Genomic DNA, 13,056 nt, shown 5'->3' on the forward strand with positions numbered 1-13,056 from the left:
ACCAACAAAAAACATGAATTGCTATCATTATAAAAAATAAATACCTATAAGTAACAACTTACTTTTTGTGGGAACGCATGATGGTGAAAATTCACAAAACACGAAGATTGCATTTGATATTTTTGGTTTTATGGCATTCTATTGCTTTATAAATATCACTACATAGTATAAAAAAAGTCGCTTTCTCTGTCCCTATGTCCCTTTGTATGCTTAAATCTTTAAAACTTCTCAACGGATTTTGATGCGGTTTTTTTAATAGATAGACTGATTCAAGAGGAAGGTTTTAGTATATAATTTATTAGGTTTTAGACAAAGCGGACGAACCCGCGGGCGGTAAGCTAGTAAATTTATAAAATACGAAGATTTTTAAAATTGTAACTAATGAACGCAATCAATATTAGATTAACTGTAGATAATGGTGTCTAGTTTTACTTAAAATAATAAACATCTACCCTCACTTTAAAAAAATGTAGTATATTTATTATTTACACGAAATATACCTTATAGGGAAGGGAAGATATGGGCTAAAGAGTTAAATAAATAACATAATTATATTTAAATTATTAATTTCCAACTGTGTATTCAGTAGTGTTAACATCTAAATTGATTTGATTTTTACGAAATCTCATAGATGGCGCTGTTACAAAATTCTCTTCCCAAGTTACTTAAATGGCATAATTTTTATAGTGTCAATCTAGATATTGTCAAACAACATTTATATATGCGTCATTTGATTATTAATTTCCAATAGTTAACGTGTGTTTGATTTTTCTAACACTTCATAGATGGCGCTGTTTCAAATTTGTCTTTATACTGCTAAGATTCATTTAACTGTTTCTCTGCCCAAATTACGTAAATGACATAGTTTTTATTTTGTAAAGCTAGATAATAGCATGGCTTACTCGAAACCAACATTTAAACATGAGTCTTTAGATTGTACGCTGTCGTAGTACACGGAATATGTAAGAAAAATAAAGGCTCACAGCTCCTCCCCCGAAGGTGATATCATGATAATATGTTTAAACTATCCTCACTCGACCTCTTAGGAATATACATGCAAAATTTTAAGTAAATCTATGCAGTACTTTTCGAGATTAGCTCGGTCAAACATACAGACAAACAGACAAACAGACAAACAGACAAACAGACAAAAATTCTAAAAACTATATTTTTGGCTTCTATATCGATTATAGATCATGGATTATGTATTCTTTTAAAAAAATATTCAATGTACAGTTTTGACTTTCCTACGATTTTATTATATGTATAGATTTACAACACTTACAGTTATTAGTTACACTTATAGTTAAAAAAGTACACGAATGTATTATCTGTGTTGCGCGCTGGCTGCAATTAGGCCCTGGCTCAGCATAGTGTTGTGGGAGCAAGCTCCACAACGCTGATAATTCTGCCAGATACCCAGATGAATAGTTTGCGCCTCCAATCAAGTAGGTATATATAAGTATAATAAAAATAGAATAATTAATTATTAATGTAAAGAAATAATAAATGTGTAATAATAATAATATATAAGCAGTAGAATAGATATATTTGGTCAAGTAAAATCAGTATTTATATGTAGGTATATAGGTAGGTATGTATGTATGTATAATGTGTTAATTTATAAGTTTGGATACGTATAGTCAAAGGAAATAAAATTATGATGATTGTAATTTGAGCAGTAGTGATTTGTAAGTGCGACGAAAGTTGGATTTGCACTTGAGTTTTTTTATTGGAGGTGGTATGTTATTCCAACATTTCGTCGCATTATATTTAAATGACCCACGAAAGGCGGTAGTTTTATGTTGGGGGATGGATAAATCTTGAGTTCCACTTCTTATTTCACCCCTTTTAGTATCCTTACGCCATAATAGTTTTGTGTACAGATATCCAGGCTGCTTTGTATGGATCGTATCAAATAAAAGGCAAGCCAATAATAAATCTTGCCGACCTTTCATTTTTAAAAACTTTATGCTATTAAGAAAAGGGGTGACATGAGACCTGGGTGGGATTGTCACGCAAAATCTGGCACAGGAGTTTTGCACTCTCTGAATAAGACGCTGCACTTTTGCCGTTAGACAAGGTCCATAAACAGGGAGAGCGTAATTTAATTTAGAAAGTACGATGCTTTCGCACAACCTTATTCGTAGGTCAACACTCAAGAAAGGTCGAATATTGTAAAGCACTTTGAGTCTATAAAAGCAATTGCTAACTAAATTAGTGACATAATTTTCGAACCTTAACTGGCCGTCAAAATCGATGCCCAGGTTACGAGCAACTGTAACCCGCTCTATAGGAGTGGAGTTTACAAAAACAGTAGGATCAGCTGTGACCAAATTAGAGACTTGCTTCTTAGAGCCAACAACAAGATATTTAGACTTGGATGGATTTAGAACCAACGAGTTTTTACGAGACCAGTCAGATATGCGTTCCAAATCCTCATTCATTTTCCTGGTGCATTCTTCTATTCGATCTCTATCAACAGGCATGTAAAGTTGCAAATCATCGGCATATAAATGATATTGGGAGTTATGTATGCAAGAGGTGATATCTGCCGTATATATTATAAATAAAAGAGGACCGAGAATGGAGCCCTGGGGAACTCCTCTATTGACAGGCACCAGCGAAGAAAAGTCTCTGTTTCCGTCACCTTTAACCAGCATTACTCTTTGGTGACGTTGGCGAAGATAGCTATCAAACCAAGATGAAGAAATAGGATTGAAACCATAGAAATTAAGCTTTGAGAGAAGAAGAGAAATATTTATACAGTCAAAGGCCCTAGAAAAATCGAGCAGGGTTAGAATCGATGGCTGGCCATTGTCGCGTGCAGAGAGCAAGTTATCCACAACATCAATCAAAGCAGTGCAGGTGCTACGCAGTTTTCTAAAACCTGACTGGTACTCCGGCAAGATATTATTTAATTCACAGTACTTAGTGACTTGGTTGTAGACAACTCGCTCTAAGATCTTTGAGAGGTAGGGGAGAATACTGATCGGCCTAAGGTCTTTGAGGGCAGTAGGATTGCTGTTTTTTGGTATGGGCCGCACCAGGGCTGTCTTCCACTGCGATGGGAAAAGTGATGAAGAGAGAGATTTATTAATAATTGCAGTAAAAGCGTGAAGAGAATGTGGAAGTGTTAAAATAAACATGTCCCTGGTGATTCCATCGACTCCTTCTGCATTGCTTTTGATGTCAAGAATAAGTTTACCGACATAGATTTCACTAACGGGCTCGAATTTAAAAGAACTGTCACAATAACGATTTTCGTCAAAATAAGCGAGGTCGACAGGGTCAGCAGTACTTTGACCAGGAACATCAAGGAAATGATTATTAATTGCGTCGGCGTCACACAAGTGTTGCGGGATCTCACCAGTGCATTTAAAGTCAGGGATAATATTTCTTTTCAAATTTTTCCACAGAAGTTTTGCGTTATTTTTATGTTGGTTTACGTTGTGATCAAAGAAGGCTTTCTTTTCATAGAACAAGCTAGTGTTCACTAATCCTTTCAAATGTTTATAGTCCTGAAGATGAACGTCTAGGTTAGTTTTTCGAAATTTATGATGTTGCTCATCTCTCAGCTTCATCATGTACCTTACGTTACTGGTTATCCATGGATACGACACTTTTTTTATCAAAGACTTCTTAATAGGGGCAAATGAGTCAAATAGGTTTATAATCAAGTGATTGAATGCATCTACCATCTGATTCACATCGGATAAACGCGTAATTGTGTCCCAGGGTAGAACAGAAACAGCTTTATTCAATTTATTAAGATCTATGTCTTTTAATGGTCTAAATATTATGTGTTTGGGGGAACAGGTGTTTTTTCTTAATTTGAATTCTGTTGTGATAATTGCATGAGCACCAAGGTCTGGGATATGTTCAACTTTTATTTTAGCTACAGGAGCATTTGTACAAATAACATCAATGAGTGACTGACTATGATCAGTAAAGTGTGTAGGTTCATTGACATGATTTACTAATTGCAGAGATTGTAAGAATGCATTCAGGCGGGCGGTATTTGGGTCTCGTTTGTTAATGAGATTTATATTAAAATCACCGGTGAGCACCAGGTAGTCGTAGTCACTGAAAGCAGAAATAGTGTCTGTTAAAGTGTCCAAGAAGACATCGACGTTAAGCCACGGCGGGCGGTATGCTGTGCCGACAATGACGCGACGAGAGTTTATCTTCATCCTCAGCCACATCTGTTCGACAGATGCAGGAGAAGAAGAAATGGTACAGACTCGCGCTGACATACCACGCCTTACGTAGAACCCTACACCTCCACCCCTACTGCGTACTTCGGGTGGGCGGGGTCGGTGACGGAAATTAAAGCCGGGCAATGAAGGAGCATGTGCTTCCTGCCCATCCCGAAGCCAGGTCTCATTGATCGCAAAGATGTCAGGTTGTGAGCGATCGAATGCAACACGGAACTCATCCTGTCGTGAACCCAGAGAACCCGCATTAAAAAATCCAATAGTTAAACTAGTACGCTTGGCCATAATATTACAAATGACAAATAAATACTTAATGCAATAATATTAAAATTATACGTATCCCGAGTGCGATTATTTAATTGATAAGAATAAATGTATGGTACACTATAATAAAAATTTAAGCTAAAAAATAATGTTTCGTTAAAATACTTACTTTTAGATTCAACTGCAATAACAAAAATAATATTAAAGATAATGTCAACATATATAATCTCATATGATAGGTATGTTGTAATATATAAATAATAAAGTGATATTATAATATGATTGTGTAAGATATACAATATAGGATTAAATTTATTTAATAGGATGGCTATTCCCAAAATTCTTAAAAGTTTATAATATGATATGATTTTATACATTTTTATGTGTTCATTGTCTAAAGTGGTACCTGAAGAATCATCAGCTGTATTGTGGAGTAGAAAGTAAATGAACAAAATAATAAATTTAACATATATTGCCATAACTAACCATGATACTATGTTTAGCACAACCAAAACGCAACCACAGTTATCTACCATTTGTATAATTAAAATAGTGACATAAAGTAAAGTTAAAATAAGCATTAAAACAATTTTCACAATATAATATAAGTTCATAAAGTTTAAACGTAACACATTATTTAGAAAAAAGTTGAGTAAAAAGAAAGGGTTTGACCAAAATATAAAGTACATAATTTTTAGTATTGAATTTGAATATAAGACAGAAAATGAATAGTTTAATAGCAGATTAATATCATATATACATACACAGCGCAATCCACAACAACGAAATACAAAATATTCAAATAAATAAAACTCAAAACTATTATATAATACAATATATCTAATTTTTGTTATCATCATTTTGCAGCACATTTTTGTGTTTGAATACACGGGTAATGTCGTGTTCATTACGAAATAAACAAATTTTTGTGGTTTCACTTTGCCTTGCATATATACGTCCCTCCTTCGTCCAAGCAAATCTCCAATTTTGTGCCTTACACATTTCACGTAGTTTACCGAAAAGTAGGCGATTTGATTTAGTTAATCTTTCATTAATATATATAGATTTTTGATTGTGAGGTGGGAGGCCTAGATCAGCTGTAGTTAAGTTGCGTTTAATGCGAGCCTGCTTTAAAAAATCATTCTTTATTGATCGGCGCGTGAGTCTTACAGCGATAAGCCGGGGACGCGGGGAGCGGGAATCAGGGTGCAAGTCATTAGCAGAAATCGTAGAATGATTAGTACGATGTTTAGCCCCTATGCGATATGCACATACGATGTCGCGTTCCTCGATTGTGATACCGAGTTTTAGTGCAGTGGTGATAACAAGATGTGTCAGGGACTCGTTGTTAGTTTCGGGAATGCCAGATATTTCTACATCGTTGAGTAAATCAAGCTGATAACGTTCATTTAACTCGGATTGTAATGTGTTAATAGTATCACTTAGATTTGTCGTGTCCCGAGTAGAAAGTTGATCGCGTATGGTGCTTAATTCAGCCCTCAGTGAAACGTTATCGTTTTCCAGTGCCAGGATTTTCTCCTTGTGAGTATGCAGTTCGTTTTGATAATCAGCCAGTTGATCGCGCAAAACGTTAATAGTGTTCGAGAATTCTTTTTTTATCTCAGTGAGGGCGGCACTTATATTACTTTCAAGTAGGGATTTCAACTGATCGTAAGTAACTGGGGAAGGTGGGATGACAGGGGAACCATTTGATGATGAGCTGGTTTCATGAGAAGTGCTTTCTAACTGGGCTTTAGCGGGTGTTTCATCGCCTTTACGTCGAGATGTAACGTTCTTACAGAGAGGACAAAGCCACGACCGCTTTAATTCTTTAATATTTTTCTTGAAGTATTCGGCGGAAATATTGATACATTTATAGTGGTAAGACCCCGAACAGGTAGTACAGTCCAGTTTTTCATCATGTCTTAAGAGTTTCTTACACGCAGCACAATTCATGATAGAAAAATACGTAAATAGTAAAGTTTAGAAACAAATTTTACTTGCAAACCTGCTTCACGTAAATATGTCTCACTAAATTCACCAATTACACAGTGATATGTAACTTATATACTTTAATTACAATTAATTATTCACAGAACTTTTAAAACAGCTGTTAACTCTCGAGGCGCAAACTAAATGAAACACGTTAAAAAATATTGTTCTGGTTGTACAGAACGACAACACATGCATCGGCCTGGCCGAGCTAGAAGCGGGCGGGCCAGCCCCATGGCGACCGCGCGTGCTCGCCGGGCTGGCCAACTTCACCGCGCGCATCGGGCCCGCCGGCGGCCGCCGCGGGTACACGCCCGTTACTGGTGAGCGACACACACTACACAACACATGCACATACATATAAACACCCACAGAGAACACAACACATGTACAAACACACGCACAGAACTGGACCATAAATGGTCGAGACCGAGCGACAGTATATTACGACATGGATCGATCGTATATGGTATAAGTCTTTCGCATTATTATGTAATGAATTGTAACAGTGTGTATTAATTATTCTTGGTTTTAGTTTTCACGTAAGCATACCCCAGCCGATACGATATAATTTAATCATTTTATATAAATGATTATTTGATCATTTTATAACTACCCTCATAAAACTTTTATTTATGCAACGTGACAATTTTCATTTTACTTTAAGAAAAACTAACACAATGTATATTATTCTTAAATTTCACGCAGACAATGAAATTACAAATGGATTCCTACCGTATGGTAAATATTCACTATTTTTTATATGAATATAATTAGACTATCTTAGTTTTAAGAATGTGATTAAATAAGTGTGTTTTAGTGATAGATATGTGTCAATTATATCCATGAATAACTTTTCAGTTTAGTTCACATTTTTCATGGTTATCTTAATAGTTCTACAAATAAAGAAATTTGATCAATTTACTACGACAATTCAAGAAAGCCTATGCAACAATTCTGGATGGAAGAATATTATTTTTTATAATAAATGAAATTAACAGGTCATCCGTCATGGGGCATAGCGTGGTACATCAACGATCAGCTGATCCCCGAAATATATGTGGAGCGCGGCAAAACTTATACCTTTTTGGTGGAAGGGGGGGACGATCGGACTAACCCGGCTAAGTAATAAATACGATATTGAAACAACTTTTTAATTTGAGCTTTTTAATTTCTATGTTCAGGCTAAAATGGTTACGCTTTAACGGATTTCGATTTTCGAGTTCACGCAAAATCAATTTCATTTCTTCAGGATTTTCAAAACCATGAATTTTTTTAATCTTTTATGATAGAATCAAAAGTTTATTTATGCTATGAATAATGAGACCCGCAATACTATGTACAAAAGTTATCAGGATAAAAAATTCGAGAAGTACCCTCAAAGAATGCTACTTTCATTTCTGTTATTATAAAAAATCTACCCTCATTATTATTAATTTAAAATCTATATTTACATATTAAATATTTATTAATTTCCCAGATTCCACCCGTTCTACATAAGCGACTCCTCTGAGGGAGGTTTTGGACAAAAAAGAGAAGAGGATCAGAGGAAGCAGCGCGTATTCGCCGGAGTGGCGTATGATAATGAAGGATATCCGTACCCTACTGCTGGTATGGCATATTCTTAGTTAATTTTATTGACTATCGTGCCAAATTTCATCCGAATCGGTTATGTGGTTTAGGCGTAAGAACGACATACAGATATACTTTTGCATTTATAATATTATTATAGTAGAGATATAACCCTTTTTCTCATTTTTACGAATAAAAAACGCCTCTAAATGAACTATAATTAAATTAATGTTGATGTTCCATGTTTTTTAAGAATATTAAGTAAAAAATACATAATACAATAAATAAATGATGGTATATTGCGTTAAATCGCGCGCTTATATAATATATGTATTTTTTAGTAGATTTGAAGAAATATAAAAAATTATATCTTCTAATTATTTACATACACTGTCAGTATGTCTGAATAAATAAAAGCCATTAACTTGTAAGATAAGCAAAATTCTACTATTGAAGCTATAAAGCCTATTCAAAGCATAAACTATAAATAATTTATAACAATATTACCTTCCCAGTGGGCCGCTACTGCGAATGGACGCACAAAACAACCGACCAATCAGCGGTCTCGGAGACATTTGAAGAGTACATGCAAACTCTCCAGTTAGAGTGCAACGAGGGAGAACCTGCTGTACTCGAGTGGACTGTGGCTCATGAAACACCTGATTTGGTGTACTATCAGGTAAGGAAAGCGTCAGAAGTGAAACTTCTTTGACAAGATTCAAGGAAGGTAAAACTATTTTATTCGAATCCCTTATTTAAGAGCGTGTGTGCCGAGCACACGTGACAGAAGTGAAACTTCTTTGGCAATTCAAAGATACCGAAATTGTTTTACTCCATGACGTAACGGTATTGCCATGATGCGACTTAAAATTTTGCTCTCAACGCGCATAAAGAAGTTTCACTTCAAAAATTCGTACGTAGAGCGTGGAACGTAGAAAATATCAAATACCTACTACATACCAATCCCATTGTTTTTATTATTTAACCCCATTATAAGCTGCAATTTACCTGATTGGCAGACATATATTTTTCGTTTTAAAAGCAGACATAGTGAAATAAGTTTTATTTCAACAAAACAATTGAAATTATACCAAACTTTAGAAAGCAATAATACATAAAAAGCATGGTAAGGCTATTTTCATTCATCATACTGTTTCAAAGCAAATTTCATCAATATTTTATTAAAGCTTTTCAACTAATAAAGCATGAATAAATAAATATTTCACTAAGAACTTACGGTCTTACTAATAAAATGTAACCCATTCGCTATGCAATGGATTAGTTATTGCAATAACCTGTCTTGTTTTTATGATTGACGTTTCATGTGAGCAAGAGCAACAGCTATGGTAGAAAATCACTAGTACTAGATCTGTGTAGAAAATGGTTGAAATTTATCCATTGTTTAACTTTTTATTAGTAAAGCCGTTACTGTACAACTAATAATTAATTTAATTCCAGTGTTACACGCACAATAACCTCGGCTGGAAGATCCACGTGGTAGACCCGGGAACACCGATCCCACTCCCGGGACAAAGCGACGCGAACAAAATCGCGCCATTTCTCGCGCTGTCAATTATTGTCACAATCCTGACAGCTGTCACACACGCACAGATTAGATAAAGCGTTCCGATACTCGTACCGAGCTCTGGTGGGGTTGCCATGTGTAAAAACGTGTAAGGAGTTTTAATAAAAAATAATGTTATTTATCTAAGATTGTGTCCACAGACTGAGACCAGAGCTCGTTTCCTATTGTACAGTTATGAAAGGGTATTAATGTCAATATACAAAATATCAATTTCATATCAAAACATTTAAAAGCGCATTTGAGCATCTATCTTTAAATTTTAGACTTATTTGAAGTTTGTAGAACTATTTAGAGATTTTATTCGTAGCGTAAGACGTAAATAAGGAACGAGATGCATCATTGCTTTCTCTCTTTCTAGTTGCGTACGAGTGAACGAGACGAATATATAAACGGAGACAATAAATCATGATACTATTTAATAAAAATTGCAACATTTTCTTTAGGATTTTATCGATTGTTGAATAATTATATGGAATTGATTCCGATATGATAATAAAAGTTCTGAAATTATATAAAACTATGTAATATTGACAATAATAGAATTAAAATTACTCTTAAATTAAGTGCGGGAGTGCTTGACAATAATATGAATACTTTACTGTTATAGAATATAGAAATGTTTTCGAATTTTTATCTACGTACTTTATTATGTTGTACTTAATTAACTTATGACTGTTGTAATTTTGACAATAAACTTTGTAATTAAGACAATAATAAATTTTAATTATATTATAAATATATATATTTCTCATTAGAGAACGTAAATATAGATAATTTAATTGAATATTATATTTAAAGTGCATAGAATGCTAATATAATATAGATAATCATACTTTTTAGTATGTGTTTGATAATATTATTATAATTATATATAAATACATATATATACAATATTGTATGCCTACAAAAATTACCATTTTGGAACAGATCAAATTAAATATTTAATTATCAAAAATAGCGACCGATTTTTAATTATTTTTTGTATGATCGTTCATCGTGTTGCATTGTTAACGTGTGGATTTTTGATAATAATTTTACATTGTTTGTTTTAATGAAAGCATAGCTGTTATTATTGACGAAATAATAACTGTGCTTTTCAATATTGATTCCATTTACAATTAATGAATGTGGTATTAAATTATGAATTACGCACAACACAAAGCATATAATAATAATATCGTATTACAAAGGGAAAGGTCTCATCTTACAAAATGGTCTTAAGGCCGATAAATTCGGTTAAATAAATGTATTCCTAGCATATCTTTATAATATTTAAATTGCCTTTCGAAACCACCAAGCAAAATATTCATCATAAGTTGAAATATCACAAATTATTCAAGATTGAGGTTCTACAAAAATGTATATCTACTTACTGTGACTAAGTGATAAAAGGAAAATTTAAATTTTAGTTTATACATAGGTGAATATTAGGTAGTTATGTATTTAAATTTTTAACACTCTAAAATAATATAAAGGACGGTACTTACCATTTTACTCATAAATTTCACAAACCATTTTAATCTAAGTATGTATTTGTATACAATGATTTTTATGGACGCAAGACAATACATAATTAAATTATATTTATATATTTTAACGACACTTAAACGAAGCTTAAGAGTAGGTACCTAGATCAGTATGTAATTTTCAAAAAACAATACATATTACCGGTGTAAATTGTAATTATTAATATGATGACTTACAATTATTTAACTATAGAAATACTTAATTCACGAACCCCGTTTTTCAATTCATAAATTCTCGAAGGTTAAGAAACGGTTCTTTCGCGCTTTTCCCACAAAAAAAGAGAAGCCTAGGAAAAACACTATAGTAATAATATGCAGACCATAATATGCAGACTTTAAAATATCATTTCACATATTTTCTGAAAATTTGTGTATGCTAAAAAGCGCGGGATTTTTGCATTATTGCTATTGGTCAATTAAACGTCATGTAACGTTATTTTTTTTGACGCAATGCTAAAGTGTTGCCATCAATAAAATAATTGAACTATGGATGAAAATAATAAAAAATTATATAAAATTTAAATTATACATACTTCAAACAACCGAAAATAATATTATGTTTTAGATAAAATTTACAATGTTTTGTAGGCACACTACAATAAACGTCTACGAATAGAGATCAAGTGAAAAAGCTGCTTTAGAAGAAATATTTAATGCTAAAAATAAAAATGCTTTACAATGGTGATAGAGTTTATAATTAATATTCATTTCAGTATAATTATTGTGTGTATCGTGAAGAAGCTGTATTTTCCATAATGTGTAACAGATGTAACAGAAATTGTAATTTAGCGCTCGTAAATTATATTCAAATATAAAAAAAACTGAGGGAATGAAAACACAAAATACCTACGATTTCTTATAGTTTAAATAAATAAATTCCATAGGTAACTATTTTTACAGACAATAACATGAATGATGTTTTAAAACGTCTAGAGCTACTAGACCGTAATCTTACCGTAATTTTCTAATTAAGTTCTAATGGACAGGTGTTATGTGTCACAGGGTTATTATAAAAAAAAACAAATTTAAAACCGAAATTTTTCATGTAAGTATCCTATTATTTCGTAGTTCTTACTTCTATGTGATCTAAAGTCAAAATAGTGTCCATAATTTGTTCAGTTTTTGTGATTTAAATTAAAATATTGCAATTTGTAACCATAAGAATTATGTTGGAGCATAACTTTTAGGTGGTACTGTGTTTATTTTACAGCTTGAATATTTTATTTTGTTTTATAGTAGTAGATTTGCATAAAATATATCCATATGCTATTTTTAGCAATATGATTTTAAACCTCATATTATAAACCTCGTGTCTATTTTCCATGCGAGCCAAAAGGGGTGAATATTTCATAAATCATCGTTAAATTTTAAATCCAAATAAAAGTACTTCATATGTATTCTAAAGAGGGTTATTACGTACGTGACTACAATAACTAAGTAAATACTATCGCATTCATCGTCAATAATTGCTGTAATTTATTTGATAGTTAAAATATTTCACACAATTATTGCTATTGTAAATACTTAATAATAATTAATATATGCATAGTCTTTTATAATTACATTTTGTATAAATCGGTTGAATGCAAACTTTAAAGATGAATTGCTGTTACTTTAATGGTACTTATAAAAATAAACAATTTTCCTTAAATTGCGTGTTTTATTAAAATTAGAATTGAGTTTCCCTTAATACCCTTCTTTCAGCTTATACTGCAACTCGGAAGCTACAACAGACCTTTACGTTTCGGTCAATGTCTATTGTCTAGGTTGCAGTCTCCTCACTTATTGCTCCAAATATAAATCTGTAGATAAATTTTAGAAAATGCTGTTTTGAGGGGTAGGATTTTCTGAAACTTAAATGATAAAACATAACGTAAATTAGGGAATTAATGAGATCTGT

The 13,056-nt window shown here is 32.8% G+C and overlaps 1 protein-coding gene across 1 annotated transcript in view; it reads left to right on the forward strand.

Annotated features, from left to right (window-relative positions):
- LOC149478172 (protein Skeletor, isoforms B/C) overlaps positions 1 to 12,807 on the forward strand; it is a 38,020-nt gene extending 25,213 nt beyond the window's left edge. The window contains exons 10-14 of the mRNA XM_089709872.1: positions 6,655 to 6,796; positions 7,475 to 7,598; positions 7,954 to 8,084; positions 8,561 to 8,724; positions 9,504 to 12,807. Coding sequence (XP_089565998.1) covers positions 6,655 to 6,796; positions 7,475 to 7,598; positions 7,954 to 8,084; positions 8,561 to 8,724; positions 9,504 to 9,665 — 723 coding nt within the window. The 3' untranslated portion in view covers positions 9,666 to 12,807. The remainder of the gene's footprint in view (positions 1 to 6,654; positions 6,797 to 7,474; positions 7,599 to 7,953; positions 8,085 to 8,560; positions 8,725 to 9,503) is intronic.
- The last annotated feature ends 249 nt before the right edge of the window (positions 12,808 to 13,056 follow it).

Source organism: Colias philodice, chromosome 23, assembly GCF_061535455.1.
Source record: "Colias philodice isolate Cphi_HAF_F1 chromosome 23, ilColPhil1 Martin Lab GWU primary, whole genome shotgun sequence".
Classification (NCBI taxonomy): domain Eukaryota; kingdom Metazoa; phylum Arthropoda; class Insecta; order Lepidoptera; family Pieridae; genus Colias; species Colias philodice.